The sequence below is a fragment of the Balaenoptera ricei genome, chromosome 3, assembly GCF_028023285.1.
Source record: "Balaenoptera ricei isolate mBalRic1 chromosome 3, mBalRic1.hap2, whole genome shotgun sequence".
Taxonomy (NCBI): domain Eukaryota; kingdom Metazoa; phylum Chordata; class Mammalia; order Artiodactyla; family Balaenopteridae; genus Balaenoptera; species Balaenoptera ricei.
In genome coordinates, this window is record NC_082641.1 from 13800156 (window position 1) to 13822379 (window position 22224).

The 22224-nt window shown below is 42.5% G+C and overlaps 1 protein-coding gene across 2 annotated transcripts in view; it reads right to left on the reverse strand.

The window, feature by feature from the left end:
• RETREG1 (reticulophagy regulator 1) overlaps positions 1 to 22224 on the reverse strand; it is a 125940-nt gene that overhangs the window by 21718 nt on the left and 81998 nt on the right. Inside the window, exon 1 of one of the 2 annotated variants that reach the window (XM_059916139.1) lies at positions 15764 to 16136. The exons of the other annotated variant lie outside the window; for it this stretch is intronic. Coding sequence (XP_059772122.1) covers positions 15764 to 15798 — 35 coding nt within the window. The 5' untranslated portion in view covers positions 15799 to 16136. Of the gene's footprint in view, positions 1 to 15763; positions 16137 to 22224 lie in introns of those variants that run through there. 2 annotated transcript variants of the gene reach the window in all.

Consider the following 22224-nt stretch of genomic DNA (forward strand, 5'->3'; position numbering starts at 1 on the left):
ATTTTGTTAACTTTTCAACAAGTAGACTTTCATAAGCCCAGGGCATGAACAATTTAAATTCCATTACCAGCTCTGAACAAGCTCCTACTTGAGACCTGCAGGAGATTAAACACCCTGTCATTTGTGAACAGGGAGATTTGCTTTAATCACTACCCCTGAGGGAAGAAAAGGTTTCTACTTTATCCCCGAAGGACAGATAATACCTGAGAACCAGGAAACACTCCCCAAGGAAAACAGAAATTGTTCCTGTAAAGCAAGTTTGCTAATTCAGATATAAGCCTTTCTTTTGCATTCTGTTGGGGACCCACAATTTCCAATGAAGTACCATCCAGGATTTACTGCAGTTGGAATCAAAAGGAAATGTCCTCTCCCTGCCTTTTTTTTTTTTTTTTTTTTAACCTCTGGCCTAGTTACATGAAACCTAAGCTTCTGTGACAATACCGAAGAATGTATTTCTTATGGGGCAAAAATTTTTCATTAACAATATAGTTCCTCATTCTGTTTTTTGAGAGCTCTTACCCATCACACCGTGCTGGAACAGGTATATACAACCCAAACAGACTGAACGATGATAAAGTTCCTCCAGAGGGCTTTTCAAATGAAGGCCAATTAAAATTAATTTTGTTGGGAGAATTTGTTGTCAGCCTTTGTGTTGAAGGGGGTACCTTGGAATACGGCAAACCTGGAGCCAGTGACTATCAGTCATTGAGATATTTATTCAAAACGCTACACTGTTAAATCACAGGCCACAGTCCCACCTTAGTCCTTTAAAGACCGCATCTCCCATTTATCTTCATTTAAAAGCCGGTGAATGACGTTGGTGACTCTTAAAGGAACATACCCTTACCAAGAGGATCACTGTTGTCAGTCATCGAAAGAAATGAGAATCGCATTATGATGTCTTACTGCTCGCTAAATTGGCCATCGGCCTCCCTCAGAAGCAGATTTTTAACAATAAGCTACTGTATGGATACTGCATGTTTTAATGGTAAATAATGCAGTACTCAACAGCAGCATGGCGGGAAGGTGGGGATGTATCTGGGAGTGGGGAGGGCACGAACTAGAAAGGAGTATGTGCGGGGGGCAAGGGAGAAGCGGATCTGGGCACAGGTTACCGAGGAGGCATCTCTTGCCCAGGGAGGGTGTGCAGTGGCTGACGCTATGGAGTGAGGACAAATTTCAAAAGACCGTATTTCTCCTAGTGATAGTTTCTTTAGGAAAACAAAATTCTAAAAAGTAACTAATAGAGCCTGTCTGCTTTAGAGAGTGAGTTTCTACGGGATTGCATTTCCCCCACTTTCTCATACACATAGAACCGCAAAAAAAAAAAAAAATCTGGCTGATAATTAACTAAAAAGGAGTTGCCTTCAGCGCACTTCTCACCACCTCGATAACCGTCATTGTGCATTTTATACCTGAAGACTGAAGGGGTTCCTGCAAACACTTACTTAAAGAGTTCCTCTGACATTTCATTTCCATTCATATTATAAATTCGCTGAGGAAAACTTATTCTTAAAAATTCGTATTCCCTTGTGCAGTGAAGTTCAGTGCAAGTAAATGAGATTGGAATGATCTAGGCTGAACCTTATGCCCGTGAGAGAGGTGCCCGCCATCTCCCCCATCCTCCTTCATTTTTGCAGACACTCACACCTGTCCCCAGGGTCCAAGTTCCTGTCCGTGGTGTTCAGGAGAATCTAACGGCTGCCACACGCGCTTTCTATGTGTGTAAACTGCCAAGCCGGCGTATTGGAGATCATCTGCTTGCCCAATCTTCTAGCCATTTCCAGGAAGCCGCCGACAACTGAATCAGATCTCCTAGGCAAGTGCCTGTGTGTTCACAACTCCCGCACCTCTCTCCGGGGCACACGGTTACATCCATACCCCTTTCTCCTCTCCCTCTACGTCACTGTTGACTGGATTGGCTAGTCGGTAAAATGTTAAATGCCTTCTTGTTTTTATACACATATAGAACGTATTATTATCCCATGTTCTGCTTGTACTCTATTGTAGGGATGCAAAATTTGCCCCCCCAAGTTGTCTCTTTGGCATGCATATTATTTCGAGGTGAAAACAATCAAGGCCCAAGAGTGGCCCCCGCTTGCCGCAACTAGAGGAAGCCCTCGCGCACAAACGAAGACCCAACACAGCCAAATAAATAAATAAATAATAATTAAAGTTGCTAATAATTAAAAAAAAAAAAACAATCAAGGCCCAAAAAAACTCAGGAAGAAACTTTGACCTTCCCCCTAACTGCCTAAAATAATGTATCAACAGATAGAGGGCGTGTTCCAGGAAGCAAGCTAGCAGCAGAGACATCTGCGAAGAATATGGTCTGAGTGTGGTGAGGGAAACTCAGCAGGCCCTAGAGCTCAGAGCCCACTCTGTGTCCCACTGTCTCTTCCTGGCCCAGCAAACCTCTACTTACCAAACATTTGCTTTTCTATCTCCATGTCAATTGCCTTCCTAGCCTTTGAAGTTCCAAACCACTACCCTCAACACCTCTTTTGTCTTTAGCTGAAGATGGTAGTTCAGGTGAGGGTTTTGGCCATACTGGAGAGTTACTCTGTTCTCCTAGGTCTCTCCCGTGTGTACACGTTATTAAACTTTTGTTTTTCTCCTGTTAATCTGTCTCGTGTCAATTTAATTCTTACACCAGCCAGAAGAACCTAGAAGGGTAGAGGAAAATTCCTTCCTCCCCAACACTATAATTTACTAACATGAAACAGACTTGATAAGAGCCTATATAGTAAGATCAAATAGCTCTTTGATCAACCTTAATCATTTATTTGGTTGGCCAAAAGTTCGTTCAGGTTTTTCCATAAGATGGTATGGAAAAACCCGAACGAACCTTTTGGCCAAACCAATACTTTTCCCGTGTGAGAACCATCCAGAACCACAAGGACAAAACTACTGTGAAATGGCATTTAACTGGGCCTGGACATGCCAAGGGTTGTCTCCATCCAGTTAAGTTGATCAATTAAGTGGTGCTAAATATTTCATCCTGAGCTCCTTGTGAGTTCATCATCCTAGGTGAGGGCCACAAAGGTAATGAGTCTTCAGGGAACTGACCACAGCCAAAAGGGAACCAATGGAGCCAAATGGTCAAAGAAAAGTACCTATAATTAAACAACACAATGACTATTTTAAACATGCACTGAAAGACAGAGAGAGATATCTTTTAATCACTGTCTTGAAAGATGTTCTATGTTTAGAATTGTATTTTGATCAGAACTTAATTTATTATGTATATTCTTCTTGCTTTTTTTTTCCCCTAGCTCATGCTACCACAATGCATTTTCAAGAAATGGAAAAAATGGCTCATCAAAATGTTGGGTTCTAGAAAAGGTAATTGTTTTTAAAGACAGATACCTGCCTTTGTTTCTCTTACAAAGCCCATACCTTCTAATCTATGTAATCTTTAACAAAACTATCCAGTGCCAACATGATTTGAGTGATCCCTGTACATACCACAGCCACTAGACACCCCAGACGCTAAGAATATGATTAAGTTCACTTAAAAATTAAGTTCACTTTGAATATATAGTCCGAGAGGCCAGGAATGAACCAACTCTGTGAATTCTGTTCTGAACTGACTCTTTGGAATCATAAGAGGAAATGAAATTAATGTTCTTTTAACAAATTATGCTAAAGAATGCCACACATCAGTAGCACGGCAACCACAGGAGCCCCTGGGAGGCTGTCCTGACGAGTCCACAGGAGGAACTCGGGTTTCTCAAGTCTATAAAATAAGGAGCTGGACCAGATCGGATATGAACTGTTTTTGGATAATGGCCTCCTTCAAAATACCTCGGGAATTCAGACGGTCCATGGGCCCCGGGCTGAGTGCTGCTGGATTCGATAATCAATGATGTCTTCTGCTCAAGGATTTTATAATCCACTCACGTTTACCTAAAAGGCTGAATTTAGGAAAACTCCAAATACGTCCTCTACTTTTATGAAATAAACATTTATCTTCTCCTATAAAGAGTTGATTTAGAAATTGATACTAACTTGAGAGAGGAATACTTAAAGCTGGCAATATCCCTTAACACATCCCTGGTGGTATTGATGGGAAAGAGAATCTCAGCCAGTAGCTATCAGTGACCCTTCAAGTACTGATGTCGAAGTGTCAGATCTCAGGCCGAAAGAGGTTCCCAGCAAACAGACCTCCTCATAAGCTGAGAAGGTCCAGTCTGCTTCCATTTTCTGAGGCTGTGAGGGTATTAAAGATGTAAAATGTCAATATCTGAGGTCCTGTAATGGAGAAACTTAAAGCCATATAAGGAATTTCATCTTTCCTTTACAATGGGTTGCTGATTTCCAGGCCCTGGGGACTGCAAGGCCAGAGCAGATGCCCAGCTGGCCTGCCCTCTGCAGGCTCAGTCAGTTGGACCCCTGAAATTCTGTGTTTGGTCAAAGCAGGGACCTATGATTTCACTGGAAATGTGGAGCAGGAGACCAAAGAGATGGGGGTTAGAAGGTAAAGGCAAATTTACCAGAAACAATGGGCGCTCCTAACTGTCAGGGCCTAATTACCTGAGAGTCATTAAACTTCCTTTCTTAGATTTTCATCATGGGGTTTAAAAGAGCTATCACAGTCTATCTTTATCCGTTGCAAACAGTGGTCACTTTTAAGCTGCTTTTTCAGTATTCGATAACTTTCCTATTCCCTTATCTGGGCTGGTGTAGGGGATTAATTCTCAACCATATTAATGAGTAATTGGCATGAATATTCTTAGACTCAGGGTAGAACTTGAATGCTGACTGGCGACTAAGAAACCAAGCAGTACACCCTTGGGGCAGTCAACTCAATCCAATAAATATTAATTTATGAATACGTGCTGCGGGAGTTATAAAAGTTCCAGTTGAGTTAGGGCTTGCAACAAAGATTGGCGTTCTGGCATAAAACACATCCCCATGAATTACTCATGATTTCTAGTTTCATTTATTTAAAGAGGAGCAAGAATTTAATGACGAATCAAACAACCCACGTAAAGGATCATTCTCAATTTTTATGCCTATCCCCCACCAACCTTTTTAGCTGTTTGTTCACTTTTTTCAAAAAGCATTATTTATCAGCAACTGGCCCTTACTGATTCTTCCTAATACATTCAACAGTTTTCTTAGGGATAAACAACTGTATGTATTAAGATATAAGTTTGCCTGTTGTATCAAAGGTCTAAGTGATGGGTTTAAACGAGAGAGCACTTCATTTCTCCCTCATGGACAGAGCATAGTGGTTCAGGGCTGACACAGGATCTCTACAATGTTGAAAACCCAGGCTCTTTCCGTCTTGATGCTCCATATTCTCAAATCACACAGTCATCCCATGGACCACTGCAGCCAGCAGGGAGGGGAAAAAGGAAGCAGAGGGCACTCCCTCTCCCTTTGAAGTCATGGCCTGCAAGTTGCATGCAAAGCTTTCACCCACCTCCCACTGGCTGGAATGCAGTCACGCGGCCATGCCTGTCTGCAAGGGAACCTAGGAAATGTAATTCAATTGCTGGTGGCCATCATCGGGCTGAAACTTGAGAGTCTACTATCCAAGGAAAGGAAGTCGAGTATGTGGGAACAACCAGTAGAGGCTCCCACAACAATCCTCCTTTTGATCTCTTATTTCATCAGTTTACACAATTTATCATTAAAATTATGCAATTACCGTAGCAATGACAATGGGCCTTAAGAGATTTGAGAATGAACGCTCCGACTCAGTAAGCACACGACTCAAATGCTGGAAGCGGTTCTACACTAGAGTCGGGGAGACAAACGTGTTCTCTAAAGGGCCGGAGGGCAAATATTTTGCTCTCTGCTGGCCATACAGTCCGTGTAGTCAACTCTGCCATTATAGCGTGAGGGCAGCCATAGACCACGTGCAAATGGAAGAGCGTGATGTGTGCCAACAAAATTTGATTTATAAAAACGGGCTGTGGGGTGGACTTGGCCTCTGGGCTGCACTGACCTGCTGGGTTCAGGGTGTCATGGGCTTCAGCCGTATGGTTATACAGCGGTGACGGGGATCACTGATTAGCCCAGCAAGCCAACCGGGAACCATTCAAAGAGCTTTTGGTCTAAAGACACCTTTCACTTACTGTGCATGTACCAAGGGCCAGGAACTACATTCGGAGCTTTATAATATTCTCTCTAATCCTCACAACAATCAGACAAGGTGGATAAAATCCTCCCGTTTTCAGATGAGAAAGCAGACACGACCAAGAAAACCCAGATTTGGACCCAGGTCTTTCCAGCTCCAACCCACCAGCCTCCCAAGCCTGTGGTTAGAAAAATAGTCCTTTTGCCAGTAACACATGAGACATAAGCACACAATTTCCTGTCACATTGCTGGTGAAGCTGTTGTATGCCAGATTTGACTTGTCAAGTATTAGAATGAGAAAGGTTTCCTCTGATCTTAAAATAGTCCTTGCCCTAAAAGTTTATCCAGGTTTTAGCAAAAGGCATCTAACTTTCAGATTTTTCCTGGGTAGAGTTGCTAAGGTCTCAAGCTTCAGAACATTGGTATCTAATGGAGGGGGAAAAGTCAAGGTGCCATCAATGTCACTGAAAATTTTTAGGGTCTTTCAAAGTTTATCTAAATAAACAAAGATTATACCCCACCCCTTCCACCTCCCACCCCGACTTCTTACCCTGGTACAGTGGGCTTCACCCACATAACCACCCTCCCCAGGTATGGCAGACCATCACACTCTTTCCAGAACCTTCCTGATAAGGCCTCACAACCCTATGAGAGCTCCAGGCACCATTTCCAGTTTATAGGAGTTGGCATGAAAGAAAGACATTATCTGCCATCAAACCTTCAACAGTTACCTTATGGAACAAACCGTCTCCCATTTTCCCCTCTGCTGTGCCCAAAAAAGGGATTATCAATTACTTCCTTTATTGTCGCTGCCAACATTTGTCATATCTTAGTTTACTGAGCAAATCTCCTCTTGTTTCAGCAAGCAAGTCGATTAATTCTAGGTTTATAATCTATTGATGTGTGTATTCCTTTTATTACGAAATCTACGTCTCAAAGTCTTCCTTCATACAAACAAATACGCTTCTAAAAGGAAGTTTTTAAAGTATTACAAAATGGGGAAATTATGACTATTTAGAATTCACATTCAGTTTAATTACTTTGGAAGGAAGGTTATCCACCACTTACGTTACAAGCTACTCCAGAAACACTGAGTTAATTTCTTTGAGAAGAGAGCCACGTTTAAACATACATATGACACATAATTAGTGAGCCCTGCATAGAATACTCTCAGTAGTAGATACTAGTAATTTCCAAAAATATAGAAACACATTTGTAATCCCCTCATCTTGTCTGAAGATGAAGTTTATAGGTATAATTTCTATAGGCATAATGTGAAGATGATCCCCTGATAGATGGGCTTGTTTTCCTTTCAAAAATAAAACACTTGCTTAGAGTTCAACTAAAACCCCACCAGGAGATGTCACTTCCTGAGTCACAGGATAATACTGGTGCACAGCTGCTCCTTCTGTTTACAGCTAGCTAAGAGGCTGCATCACGCTGGTAATTACTATGTGACACGTCTTAAGCACTACCACAAGTGGGTGTCTGCCCAGCTCTGGAGGACCAGTCTCCACCCTGGAAACAGAGCAACCCATCACAAATCACAGTTACGGGGGAGAGGAGGCATCTGGGGGTCCGACCTCTCTCTCACCTCTTTCCCTATCAGGCACTCACAACTGCAGCCCCCCTCCAAGAGGAAGACTCTGCCGTCTCGTGATCCCTCCCCAGAGGCTGCTGAAGCCACAGGGCAACACCTTTAATAGCCCTCGGTGGCACTGTCCCAGTGGGTGACAATCACGCTCAGGGCAGGCTGATCCTGCAAAAATGAGGCTGTTGGCGGTGGGGCAGGGGGACAGTGTGTTCTGGCCTGGAAGGCTCACGGGAGTCTCCTCCCAAGGGTAACACATCTGTCCTCTTGAGCACTGAGCTTGTGTGCGTCTCCCAGGAACAGCCAGGACGCTCGCTACCCCGCTGTTTCCCGAAGTCTGCATCAGGACACTTTGTGACCTGGATGCGTTGCCATGTGTTGCTACATCCAGGTTTATCCCCCCGCCTTTGCCAGTGTGGGATCCAGAGGTGGCGGGTACCACGGGTGAGAAAGCAGTTCCTGGTGTGAAGGCACCAGGGGAAAGATGTGAGAGAGAGAACGGATGCAGGAGAGGATGAGAGAGAAATCAGAAAAAAGTTCAGGTAGAAACGTCCTGCCTGATCATCTCACTCGCAAAACACTGGATGAGATGAGGTTACTCTGGCCAAAGAGCCAGAAGCCAGGACCCCCCCCCCCCCCCCAAGGAGGTCGTGTCTATCTTCCTATTCAGAGTTCACTGGCGGTTTCACAAGAACGGCTGAAGAAACACAAACAGAGTTTTAACTCACTTCTGCCTGAAGGTCTTTCCTCTGACTTTGGGCTGGTTCTTATTATACATTCTTACTAAGCTGCCACGTGGCCAACCAGCCCCAGAAACCAACTGAAATCCCTTGACTTCAGTTGAAAGAGAAGTGTGATTACTGAAGAAAATTTCTGATTTTCAAAGCAACCTTTCTTTAAACACTGCAAGCTGATGCCCCGTTTTCTCAAACACAACATGGAGGCGTTGAATTTCTTTCACCTTAACTCCAGCCTATAACTGACCTTCTCTAGAATTGAATCGCATTTTGTTCCCTTGTCTTAAGTTTCAAACTAGGTGAGCGGGACACTTCATTTTCTGTTTCTTCATACAGATGTATACATTGGATTTGTCTGCGGCCGTGGGTATCCTCTTGGTAATCACTTTATCTCACTCTGGGGCAGAAAGGGCTTGAAGTCGTCGCTTATCAAAGTACATAGATAACGGGGATAAAATAAACACCTCGGGGAGCAGAGCCTATTAGTCACAGGATGTATTTGTGCAAAATGGTGCACCTTGTCCAGGAGATGCAGCCCCTCCCGAGGGCACAGGGCTTGGGGGTAGAGCCTGGGATGGACGTCAATCCCCCACTGGCCCTCTCAGCTGGATGCCTTGTACACATCCCCTGCCACCAAGGGGGTGGTGGCCCTACCAAGGAACGAGGCTAAAAGGCCTGATGGGAGAGAAAATAGGAAAGCCCAGGGGAAGAAGAGCATTCAGAAGTGCATCCAGAGGGTCCCATTTACTATCTAGAAGGGAGCTGTAATTTTACCTCCAAATGGCTAAATCAGAGATAGAAATATGATCATTTAGAAGATTCACGGTGCCCATAAGATTAAAACAAACCAATTAGACAAGAGACAACATGTGCCATGAACTCCCTCCTGTGGGTACTCAGCTCACTGTCGGAGGCATTGGGCAGACATCCTTGTTCCCCAGAGAAGGGGTAAATACTCTGACTCAACACACATCACTGGCATGACACCCGTGCTCACTTTGGTTAAATCAATTCCAGGAAGGATCAAAACAATGTGAACCAAACACACAACCCTTGTGGCCCTATCCAAACAGACCATCTAGACCAAACCAACGGAATGCACCAACTCTGTACACACCCGTGGTTGAGCCCACCATCTAGAGAGTGGATGGATTGCACATACTGAATATCCTCCGTATTATCATATATTCTGTGCTGCTAAGGAAGTATATAACTTATGTAAGTATTATTATTATTAACTATTTTTTGAGGACTTACTATGAGCCATTCACTAAGCTAAATATTTAATGTGGATTACCATATTTAATCTATAGGACAAACCTATAAAGGAAGTATTATTATCCCCATTTTATTGATAACAAAATGAAATTCAGAGAGGCCACCCAGCTAGTCAATGGTGAGGTTGGGATTTGCAGCCAGGATTGGAAACAGCTTTGCAACATTCCACAGACCATGTCTGCAGTCACTCTACAGAATAGTTAAAATAGTTAGGTGTTTATGCCTAAAGACGTGAGCTTCAACTAACTAGGAAGTTATTCTATATAAATAAGTATATTCATCAAGACCACTGGGGCATTCCTCTGTTAGGAAGAGATGTCACTGGTCTGCAAGTTTTTTTAAAAACAGGAGAAGGAGCCAGATGGTAAGTTTTACCATCAATATCCTTCCAAACGATAAGTGATAAAATTTTATAAAAACAAATAGTAAACATTTTTTTCTCTCTCTAGTAGTTTTATTTATTTATTTTTTAATTAGTTTATCGTTGTCTGCGTTGGGTCTTCACTGCTGCATGCAGGCTTCTCATTGCGGTGGCTTCTCCTGTTGCGGAGCACGGGCTCTAGGCACATGGGCTTCAGTAGTTGTGGTGCGTGGGCTTCAGTAGTTGTGGCTTGTGGGCTCTAGAGCGCAGGCTCAGTAGTTGTGGTGCCCAGGCTTAGTTGCTCTGCGGCATGTGGGATCTTCCCGGACCAGGGCTCAAACCTGTGTCCCCTGCATTGGCAGGTGGATTCTCAACCACTGTGCCACCAGGGAAGCCCCCCTCTCTAGTAGTTTTAAAATAAAGCCCCAAAATTCATTGACGTTCTTCAGGAAAAAAGGCGTTCATGTCCTCTCCCCTCAAATCTGTATTCTTTCGCTGCTTGACCAACAGGGCATGGTAGAAATGATGCTTGGCCAGTTTCTGGACCCAGGCCTTAGGAAACTGCCAGCTCATACTTCATACCCTTTGATGCAATGATTCCCCTAATGAGAAAAATTAAAGTGGCAAAACAATCTGGAATAATAGAGTAATATTAATATAGGTGGAAAAATCCAAAGGATAGCATATTTTGTAGGCATTAAAAATGCTCCCCAGGGGACTTCCCTGGTGGTCCAGTGGTTAGGACTCCATGCTTCCAATGCAGGGGGTGTGAGTTTGATCCCTGGCTGGGAAACTAAGATCCCACATGCCACAGGGCGTGGCCAGAATAAAATAAAATAAAAAAGTAAAGTAAAATAAAATAAAATAAAACAAAATAAAATAAAATAAAATAAAAATGCTCCCCAAATGTTTAATGCCATTGGGAAATGCTTATGAGATGAAAAAGCAGCATACAGAATTGTATGTATCATATATAATTATTGTAACATTGCCAAGAAAATTTGTCCAAAGAAGTACTAGAAGACAAGACATAATAATCCTTTTTTTAGGGTAGTAAGATTACAATTGATCCTGTCTTCTTCTTCTTTTTTTTTCCTTGAATTTTATTTTATTTATTTTGATCCTTTCTTCTTTATATTCATTTTTCTCTACACTATTTTTGTTTCCCCCAATGGACAGTCATAACACCTTTTAGTGGGAAAACACCATTGTGTATGAGATTTGACCCTCAGGTAAGCAAGCCTGTGCCCTCACATACCTTCTGTGGGACTCAGATTTCCATAGTGAGGAGACACCAAGTGGATCCAGACATGGATTTGCCCATGAAGAGACCAAAGGCTGGGAGCAGGGCAGCCTGCATGAGCGGGGCTGTCCTTCTGTCAGGGACAGTCTCTCTTGGCAGCCCTGGGACAGACCTCTCCGTGGCCCACCACACAGCAGCTGCAGCCCTCCTTTGGCTTTGGAAAGCAAAGACACCTTCCTCACATTTTAGGGATGGCAAAGAATTAGTCACCCTGTGTTGATCAAATAGAAATGAGCTTTAACAGGGCTTGATTACCAGAAGCTTGCTGGGGAACCACAAGGGTTTGGGAAGCACGTTGCTTGTTAACTGGTGATTAAGATATCTCACACTAAACACACTCTCTTGCAACAAGGATAGATTGCGTTATTCTCCATGCTCTTAATCAATTTCAAATATTAGCCCATCTGGGTCAAAGTAGGATTTCAAAAGTGGTAAACATTGTCTATGCCTGAGACAGATTTTTCCACGACCATATTAGAGGGTGGAAGAAAAATAAATCATTCATTCCTTCGACAAACCTTTCCCGAATGTCTCGCATGCCTTAGGGATATATAAACGAAGAAGCTGGAGCACACTTCGAATTAAACACAAGCTCTTGCAGCAGTCCGCATCACTTGGGTTCTGGGGCTGACCCCTGTGGCTTTGCAAGAACCAGTTTTTCCCATATCTTCTGAACCCCGCTTTCACTGACCTCACGTGGGTGGCCTGAAATTGACCACAGTGATGTAGTTATACCACAGAAATCAACGAATGCCAAAGAGCAGAGAGCTGGTTGCTAGACATTTACCAACACACCACTGCCTACAAGGCCCAATGAGGGGTCCCCATACACCTCCCCCACTCACCTCCAGCCAGCTTCTCCCTTCTCCTTGTGTGCTGACCACACTGACCTTGCTGGGTGTCGAGCCCACCTCGTGCGTCGCCACCATGTAACGATACACGTGTCTGTCTGCACAGGCTTATTTATTCACTTCACCTCTCTGTACCTATTTCAAAACCAACGGCAGCAGGACTTGTGCAGGCCTATGAAAGCTGAAATACGCTTGTTTGTGGGAACCCATCTCGACCGAACGTCCAGACGCACAAAGCCTGAGCTGGGGCGGGCTGGTCAGACTTCTCTGTGAGGCTTTTCTTAGCCTCACTTTATATATGAAAGAAATAGTACTATCAAAGCATAGGCTTCATCCACAAGGTGAAATTAAGCCCATAATCAGGCCAACCTGAATCATTAAAACATCTGGATTAAAGAATACATTTAAATCAATTTCTTTTCAACCTTCCAAGAATATAATTCAGTGCGATTGCTAATGCCATTTCCAAATACTACAGAGGCCAGTGTGCTTTTAAAGAGCTTTGGTTTTCTTAAATACAAACGCCCTTCGTATATCCAGAGCCCAAATATAGGGCAACCTCTCCACTCCAGGGCAGGGCAGAGCAGCCGAGACTGCTGTTACAGAGTTAGTTTTAAAGGCTCAGTGGCCTTTTTCAAGCTTTTGCATCTTTACTATGTTGTATGAGACATCAAATAACAAGCTTCAGAGAGCCCTGCATTAGCAGCCAACATTTTGCTTCTTAAGTGCTAAAACTGCACGTTGTCCTTGGGTAATAGTCTCCGAAGTCCGGGTAGCCTGGGATCCACCCGCTTCAAGGCAGCTGGACCGGACGATGTTTCACCTGTCCCCATCCCCCCGCCACCGCAAATCGGGCTACTGAAGACATCCCAGGGCCCACCTGCTGCATCCAAGGTGGGGTGCAAAATGAGGTGGGAGGCGGGATGAGAAACCGAGGGAGCCAGGCCCCTGGCCAGGGGACGATTCTCCTCGTATTTCTTGATCCCGTCTGCCTCCCCGGTTGCGGCCCCTACTTTCTTCCTTCTTCTTTGGCACCCGATGCTTCCTGCTTGGCTTTCTGCCTTCCTTACCCGGCGTCAGAATGGCATTCTCTCACACCCTCTCCCCTCACCTCCTGACCATGACACTGGCGCGGAGTCTCTGGAGGTTCTTACCAAGAGCGTTTATTACTGGCAACGAGATAAACAGCAAGGAGGAGGGTCTCTCCTCCGCCACCCCCCACCCCCCAGGCAGCTGTCTTCACGTTCGTCCACTTGGTGAATATGAAATGGTGCGTCGGGGCCACTGGACCACAGCACACGAAGCAGCCAGCCCGTGAGGTACCCTAAGCACGCACCCGGATACCCTATCGAAGCCTCCCGTCATTTGCTTTCCACTGATTAAGTTCAGATTTCGCTCACTGCCCGTTACAGAGCAATTTGATTCAGCAAATTCCAAAATGGGACTAAAGTAACAGGAAGAAGCCTGAACGTGGGACTCACCCAGAACCGGCTGCAATCAAGCTTGAAAAACACGTTTGGCCAGCAGATTCGAGACTGATAATAATAGTTATTTCTCTCTTAGATGTGGCCCCAAAGGACGTGTCCAATGGCATGTAATCATCTCAAATTTAGCAAGAGTAAGATTCCCTCTCAAATGTAATATTTTACTTTTAGCCTGGCTCTAAATGTTCCCCCTGTCTGGGGTTCCCTTTCTAACTTTCTGCACAGATATTGAAAAAAACAAACAAATGTATGGAGCAAAGTATATTCCATAGAAAACTACCAACTGTTGAGAGCTGGGAGTTATCTCATCAGAACAAAAAAGGTGAGGCAGGGGTAGCTTACTTCAAAGGAGTGAGAGGGCGTTTCCCACTTTCAGCAAGTTATTAGTCTTTGGTAATAATAATTATTATTAGATATGTGTATATTGTGTGTGTGTGTGTGTGTGTGTGTGTGTGTATTTATTTATTTATTCTCCTTGTCTGTTTATCTTGTAACAGGTAAAACATTCTTAGAAAAAAACTTTTGTTTGTTTAGTTTACATCATAATCTACTTGTTCAAAATATTTATAATTACCCACAATTAATTATGATTTAATTTAATTGTGGGAACGTTCCATTTCATTAAGGCAACCTTTATTACATTTCTGCCAAGTCTCTCCCTTCAGTCTCTAAAATGATCAGGCCCCCTAGATATTTACTGCAGGTGTTAAAAATGGTTTATAAATACATTCCATTCACAAGTATTTATAAAAGTGCCTATTCTGTGCAAAATTCTATGCAGAGAGTTGGTGGGAATGCCATGATGTAAAGTGAAAAAGAGAAAGTCCTGCTTTCAGAAATGTTCAAATGTCATAAGGGGGATACGTACAATACTGGTAGATCACCCATCATCTCAAACCAAGACTGACATCTAAAATTCTCTGAAAGTGTTTCCTCAACTATTTAATTAGTCCATGTCCTAAATCTAGGCACTTGTGTGAATGTCATCTTCAAGCACTTGATTTAATGTCTCATTTTATATAGAAAGTTCTTTCATTATTCAATTAAATGTGAACTTAACGTCCCCTTTGATGGATGGGGAAGGAATTTGGAAGAAAATGAAAACTAGAAAACTAAAGAGAAAAGTAGCTTTTAAGGACATGATTACAACTGATTATAGTCAACACACACACACACACACACACACACACACACACACACACAAACACACCATACAACCATGGCTGAAAAGGAATGCTTATACAAGGACAAAAAAAATTGTGGTATTCCTGTTCCTAGAGAGTTACCAGTTTCCACTTTCTTTGACAATAAAATTGGGAATAACCTCTTATCCTTTTTTTAAACAACTTTCTTTCTACATCTTCATATCTGAATTTCAATGACCCTAATTAGAATTCAAGTGACACCAATTTATATAAATTTTGTTAACACAGCAATGGGGCTAGAAATGGAAACTTCCAATATGGACACAAGTTGTGCTCACATTAATAGAAATAACTGCCTGCTTCCTTTCCCGTCTCTAACCCCCTTTCTTAGAGACAGATATTAATAAAACATTAATACAATTAATGTACTGCATATGGGGGCCCAATGATCACATTTTCAAAGATAAGATCTATGGTAAAAAAAAAGTATTGTTAATACCAGAACGGGTATATTGGTCTAACTATTAACCTTTAGAAATGTTCAAGTCTTTAAAATGCAAGCAATTTACAAAATGTTTACTAGCTTAGATTTCTAACAACTACCATCTTAAGTTAAAAATCAAACATGAAAAAACTCAAGTAGACTTTACAGGGTGTAGGAAGAAGCACTTCTTGATAATTTCGGGCCGTCACTTCCTCACTCAAGAAAAACATTTACTGGCATATGTTTCTACGGGTATATTCAGTTAATTTTATGTCTCTCTCTTCATGCTAAAGAAAATTCTATTTCCTGGAATTAAGGGATTGCACTCCTTTTTAAATTCTAATTTCAACTACCTTCTAAATTAGTCACAGTATTTTTTAGAAAGATAACCAGCAAATGAAATAGACTCAAGAAAAAGTAAATGTATATCATAATTACCTTTTGCCTGATCCAAAGTCCTCACCTTCAGGCATTTCTGCCCTTTGAAAACAATAACGCAGTGGAGAGAAGGCTGCAGCTCTTCTGTGCTACGACAGTTTCTTCTCCACGCTAACGATGACTATCCGGAGGGGAAAACCCCAGTAGTCAAGTTCTTCTCTTTTTGGAGTAAAGCTCTCCTCCCCTACTCAGAAAGTAGGTGTTTACAAACTCCCAAAGCCCCCGCCTGCCTTGAATGAAGCTAGGAGCCGGGCTATTATGACTGTCCCCTTCTAAAAATAAATAGGTCACCTCTTGCTCCCAGGACCGTGACAGGCAGCTGGGAGCAAGCGCTGCCCAGCTGCCCAGCTTTTTCGCTCCAGTCCTGTGAGGAGGTGTCACCACCCAGCTATTAACCTTTACCAGGATGACTTCACCTAAGCCAGCCTACCCTTTCTATTTCCTGCTTTTTCCTGGCATGACAAGGCACCCCCAAAGGGCGGCGAGCTGGAAACTTCAGCCTGGGCTATCAGATCTCCACCTCACAGGAGGGGCTGAAGGGTGGAGAGCAAAGTGGGCAGGACCGCGAGAGCTGAGAGGCTTGTTTGTTCTGGAAATGCTTAGCCACTCGGCAAAAAGATCCCTTACTCACAAAAAAAAGGGGGGAAATGCCAATAAACAATGGTGTTTGGAGGGATATTATTTTGCAAGAAAATCTTCCTTTGGGTCATCTAGATTTCTCAACTCTGAAGTAAGCACACAAATATGAGTCCATGTGTTCCTTTGGGCAACACGGTTTCTTCGGAGGGACTTCCCTCTGTCATCAGGGACCAGCCTGACATTGGAATGTGGCCGAGCTGTGGGCCTGAGATGTTCTGATAGCTTGGCCCATCATTATGTACGAGTCATCAATCACCAGGTACCCTCATTCCCTGCAACTTGTAATAGCAAGACGGAAATCACTTCACTTCTTGCTTTCAAAAAAGCTGGACGAAACATTACTGAGATCCCTTTAGGAATATAACCTGAAAACTTTGCAGAAAAACTTGAAATCATTTTTTTTTTCCTGATTGGGAAAGTCAAGTAAGGCTGTAAGCAAGATCTAATTATTAAGAAACAATATACTTTTCTTAGATACATGCACCCCAATGTTCATTGCAGTACTATTTACAATAGACAGGACATGGAAGCAACTTATATGTCCATCAACAGATGAATGGATAAAGAAGATGTGGTACATGTATACAATGGAATATTACTCAGCCATAAAAAAAGAACAAAATAATGCCATTTGCAGCTACTTGGATGGACCTAGAGATTGTCATACTGAGTGAAGTACGTCAGACAGAGAAAGACAAACGTCATATGATATTGCTTACATGTGGAATCTTAAAAAATGGTACAAATGAACTTATTTACAAAATAGAAATAGAGTCACAGATGTAGAAAACAAACTTATGGTTACCAAAGGGGAAAGGAGGGGGGGAGGAGGGATAAATTGGGAGATTGGGTTTGACATATACACACTACTATATATAAAATAGATAACTAATAAGAACCTACTGTATAGCACAGGGAACTCAACTGAATACTCTGTAAAGACCTACATGGGAAAAGAATCTAAAAAAGAGTGGATAGATGTATATGTGTAACTGATTCACTTTGCTGTACACCTGAAACTAATACAACATTCCAAATCAACTGTACTCCAATAAAAATTAATCAAAAATAAAAAATAAAATAAAAAATAAAAACATTAAAAAAAGAAAATACACTTTTTTTTTTAACATCTTTATTGGAGTATAATTGTTTTACAATGGTGTGTTAGTTTCTGCATTATAACAAAGTGAATCAGCTATACATATACATATATCCCATATCTCTTCCCTCTTGCGTCTCCCTCCCTATCCCACCCCTCTAGGTGGTCACAAAGCACCGAGCTGATCTCCCTGTGCTATGCAGCTGCTTCCCACTAGCTATCGATTTTACATTTGGTAGTGTATATACGTCCCTGCCACTCTCCCACTTTGTCCCAGCTTACCCTTCCACTTTTCTTTTTAACATGTGTGGGGCTTCCCTGGTGGCGCAGTGGTTAAGAATCCGCCTGCCAATGCAGGGGACACGGGTTCGAGCCCTGGTCTGGGAAGATCCCACATGCCGCGGAGCAACTAGGCCCGTGAGCCACAACTGCTGAGCCTGCGCGTCTGGAGCCTGTGCTCCGCAACAAGAGAGGCCACGATGGTGAGAGGCCCGCGCACCGCGATGAAGAGTGGCCCCCGCTTGCCGCAACTAGAGAAAGCCCCAGCACAGAAACGAAGACCCAACACAGCCATAAATAAATAAATAAATAAAATTTAAAAAATAAAAAAATAAATAAATAAAATGTGTGTTCCATTGTCACAGGATTAGTAATAGCTAATCCTAGCAATATCTCTATATTCAATGTATACTTTACACTTATATGTGTTAAAGTGATTTCTGGAGCATTAAAAAGTAGAAGAGTCTAAACAAATATTATCTTTCTCTGAGGCACTGTTAGCTATTTTGTAGCACATGCCTGTCGCAATTCGTGACAATTCTTTAATATTCCACACAAGAGCTAAAGTTCTAGACTTCAAAGTCTAAGAGTAAGTTGCTGCAGATACTCAAACACGTAACTCAAATACTGTTGACCTTGAAAGAAAACAGTCATAAGCAGAGTTCTGAAGATCAGGGTGTGCCCGAGCCTCTCAGGATTGGAGCAATGTGCTGTCTTGTTAGAAATTCCAGGCCTAATGAAGTAAAAAGTTGAGACGCTGAAAATATTATCCATGAGAATATTTTACCACCTCTATTTCACTTGACCCACAACAATGCTAATTCTATGATCTAATTCTCAGTTCTAACAATCCTATCCCATTAATTTTACCTTTTTTATTCTTTTAAGCTTCTCTTATACTACTTCTTGAATATCTGAGTACCGCTATTGTTGAACTTAGCTGCTGGTGACTACAGACCAGACTACTGTATCCCTGAAACCTGCCTCTCAATTTTAAAGGACAATTAACTGATAGGTGTGAGAGATGAATTACCCATTACTACCATAAAATGTTTCCTTTAAAAATACTTCCTTTAAGCACGCCTTCATGCATTTTAAAATTACTTGCTCCAACCATAAATTCCCCTTTAGATATGTTTGTGTTAACTTCTGAAATTCCCAAGGACAAGGAGGGAAAACAGGATGGCACAGATAACAAAGGCAGGTGTAGGACACAGTGGGTGGCTTCCTCGCTCCAGTGACACCTTCGGTCCGGCGGGGGGTTTAGGGTGCCAAGGGCTCCCTCATCATCCCTGACCGGAAGCCCACTGGGCATCCCAAATTTAAGGACTCACAGAATACAGCCGTGGGAAAGACCCCGAGGGCCACGAAAGCCATCCAAGATTTTCAGACGCTGAAACGGGGGCCCAGCAAAGTCAGGTGACCTGCTGGGGGCAGCGCCAGGAACAGCCTCCAGCGCAGGAGTGGAGGGCTCTTTTCATCCCTCCAGCCGAACAGCCTGCAGAACCCACTCATTCTGGCAAAAGTGCATACACGCGGCCAGACACGTACACGAAGTTCTCTTATACCCATACTCTTTCAAACTTTGTATGCATTTAATTTTAGTAGTAGACTTTAAGTGAACATTTTTATTCTCTCTTGTGGTTTTAATCGTACAGTATTACGGCCTAAGAAAATAACTGCCATTTCAAAGCTAAATGTCCACTTCCCTTAATGCCCTTTTTTCTCTTCACACAATCATCGGCCTAAGAGTTTTGGTTTTTTCCATCTCTCCTACGGCAGCGTTGACTGAGGCTCTGGAACTTCCAGAGACAAGAGGAGGGACCCTCCCTCTATTGGAGGTTACAGGACAAAATTAGCATGAATGGCTAAGAAATGGGTGGGGTTCGTTAGTGGAGAGAAAATTATTAAGAGGGGTAGGTTAACTCCTTGCTAAACTGACCTAACAGAATTCTTGCTGAAGGCAGGCCACGGTGATCAGCTATTACCTAGGGGATGGTGAGACATGAGGGATTTGGTTAGATATTAAGGGTGACCAAATATCAAGGGCGTAACACCATATACAAAAATAAACTCAAAATGGATTAAAGACCTAAATGTAAGGCCAGACACTATCAAACTCTTAGAGGAAAACATAGGCAGAACACTCTATGACATAAATCACAGCAAGATCCTTTTTGACCCAGCTCCTAGAGAAATAGAAATAAAAACAAAAATAAACAAATGGGACCTAATGAAACTTAAAAGCTTTTGCACAGCAAAGGAAACCATAAACAAGACCAAAAGACAACCCTCAGAATGGGAGAAAATAGTTGCAAATGAAGCAACTGACAAAGGATTAATCTCCAAGATTTACAAGCAGCTCATGCAGCTCAATAACAAAAAAACAAACAACCCAATCCAAAACTGGGCAGAAGACCTAAACAGACATTTCTCCAAAGAAGATATACAGATTGCCAACAAACAGGTGAAAGGATGCTCAACATCACTAATCATTAGAGAAATGCAAATCAAAACTACAATGAGACATCATCTCACACCTGTCAGAATGGCCATCATCAAAAAAGCTAGAAACAATAAATGCTGGAGAGGGTGTGGAGAAAAGGGAACCCTCTTGCACTGTTGGTGGGAATGTAAATTGATACAGCCACTATGGAGAACAGTATGGAGGTTCCTTAAAAAACTAAAAATAGAACTACCATACGACCCAGAAATCCCACTACTGGGCATATACCCTGAGAAAACCATAATTCAAAAAGAGTCATGTACCAAAATGTTCACTGCAGCTCTATTTACAATAGCCAGGACATGGAAGCAACCTAAGGGTCCATCATTGGATGAATGGATAGAGGATATGGCACATATATACAATGGAATATTACTCAGCCATAAAAAGAAACGAAATGGAGTTATTTGTAGTGAGGTGGATGGAGTTAGAGTCTGTCATACACAGTGAAGTAAGTCAGAAAGAGAAAAACAAATACAGTATGCTAACACATATATATGGAATCTACGGAAAAAAAAAAAAGGTCATGAAGAACCTAGTGGCAAGACGGGAATAAAGACACAGACCTACTAGAGAATGGACTTGAGGATATGGGGAGGGGAAAGGGTAAACTGTGACAAAGTGAGAGAGTGGCATGGACATATATACACTACCAAACGTAAAATAGATAGCTAGTGGGAAGCAACCACATAGCACATGGAGATCAGCTCGGTGCTTTGTGACCACCTAGAGGGGTGGGATAGGGAGGGTGGGAGGGAGGGAGATGCAAGAGGGAAGAGATATGGGAACATATGTATATGTATAGCTGATTTACTTTGTTATAAAGCAGAAACTAACACACCATTGTAAAGCAATTATACTCCAATAAAGATGTTAAAAAATATATATATATCAAGGGCAGAGGATTCTCGATAAACTGACTTGACAAATTTCTTGCTAAAACTGGGTTCCTGAGGACATACCCAAGGACGGGGCCTAGCTGGAAATGAGCTCAGAGGAGCCTGACTAGTTTGGTCAAAGAGAGAGTCTCTGTCACCTCCTAAGAACAAGGCACATTTTAATTTTTTTTTAATTAGCACTCAGTGTTACAAACTGTATGGCCCCTCCAGAGGGGCACTGTCCAGTATGGTAGCCCCTAGCAGCGCCTGGCTATTGAGCACTTAAAATGTGGCTAGTTTGGAATTTTAGGATGGAATAGGAAAAAAGAATGTAAAACATCTCATTACCAATTTTTATATTGATAACATGCTGAAATAATAATATTTGGGATATACTGTTTAAATAAAATGTATTATTAAAATTAATTTCACTTCTTTCTGTTTACTTTCTCTAAACGTGGCTGCTAGAAATATACAATTATATATGTAGCCTGCATTCTGTTTCCACTGACCTGTATAGCTCTAGAGCTTCAATTTTCTACTTTTCTGCCAAAACTGGCCTAAATTTGATATAAAACAGAAGTTCCTTTGAGAGCTCACTGGCTAACACAATCTTACCAATTGTTTCAAAAACATTTCCAGAATCACTTTTAGTCAGAAGGGAAAGGGGTACAAATTACAGAAGGCAATTAACAGGACAGTTAATGGATACTGAGAAGAGTCCATTGAGTATCTTCTCCCTCCATATCTTGGCCTCTGCTGTTCTCCACCCAAAACCCTCTCCCGCCCTTGCTTCCCTTTGGCCTCCGAAGACAAGAGCCCATAAGTAATTTCTTCAAGGCCAGGCTGAATCCCAAGTTCTTGATTCCCTTCCCTCCTCTCACCTCTGGTTTATACCACCAGGTATCCCAGCCTCTTCTTGCCAGTTCCTGACCCTCCCAAATTCTACCTTTCCCTCAGCCCACAAACATAACGCAGGCCTTTTCCAGAAACCCCACCACCACTGACCATACATCTCCTTCTAGCCCCAAACCTCTGTCTGCCCTTCACAGCCCAAGGT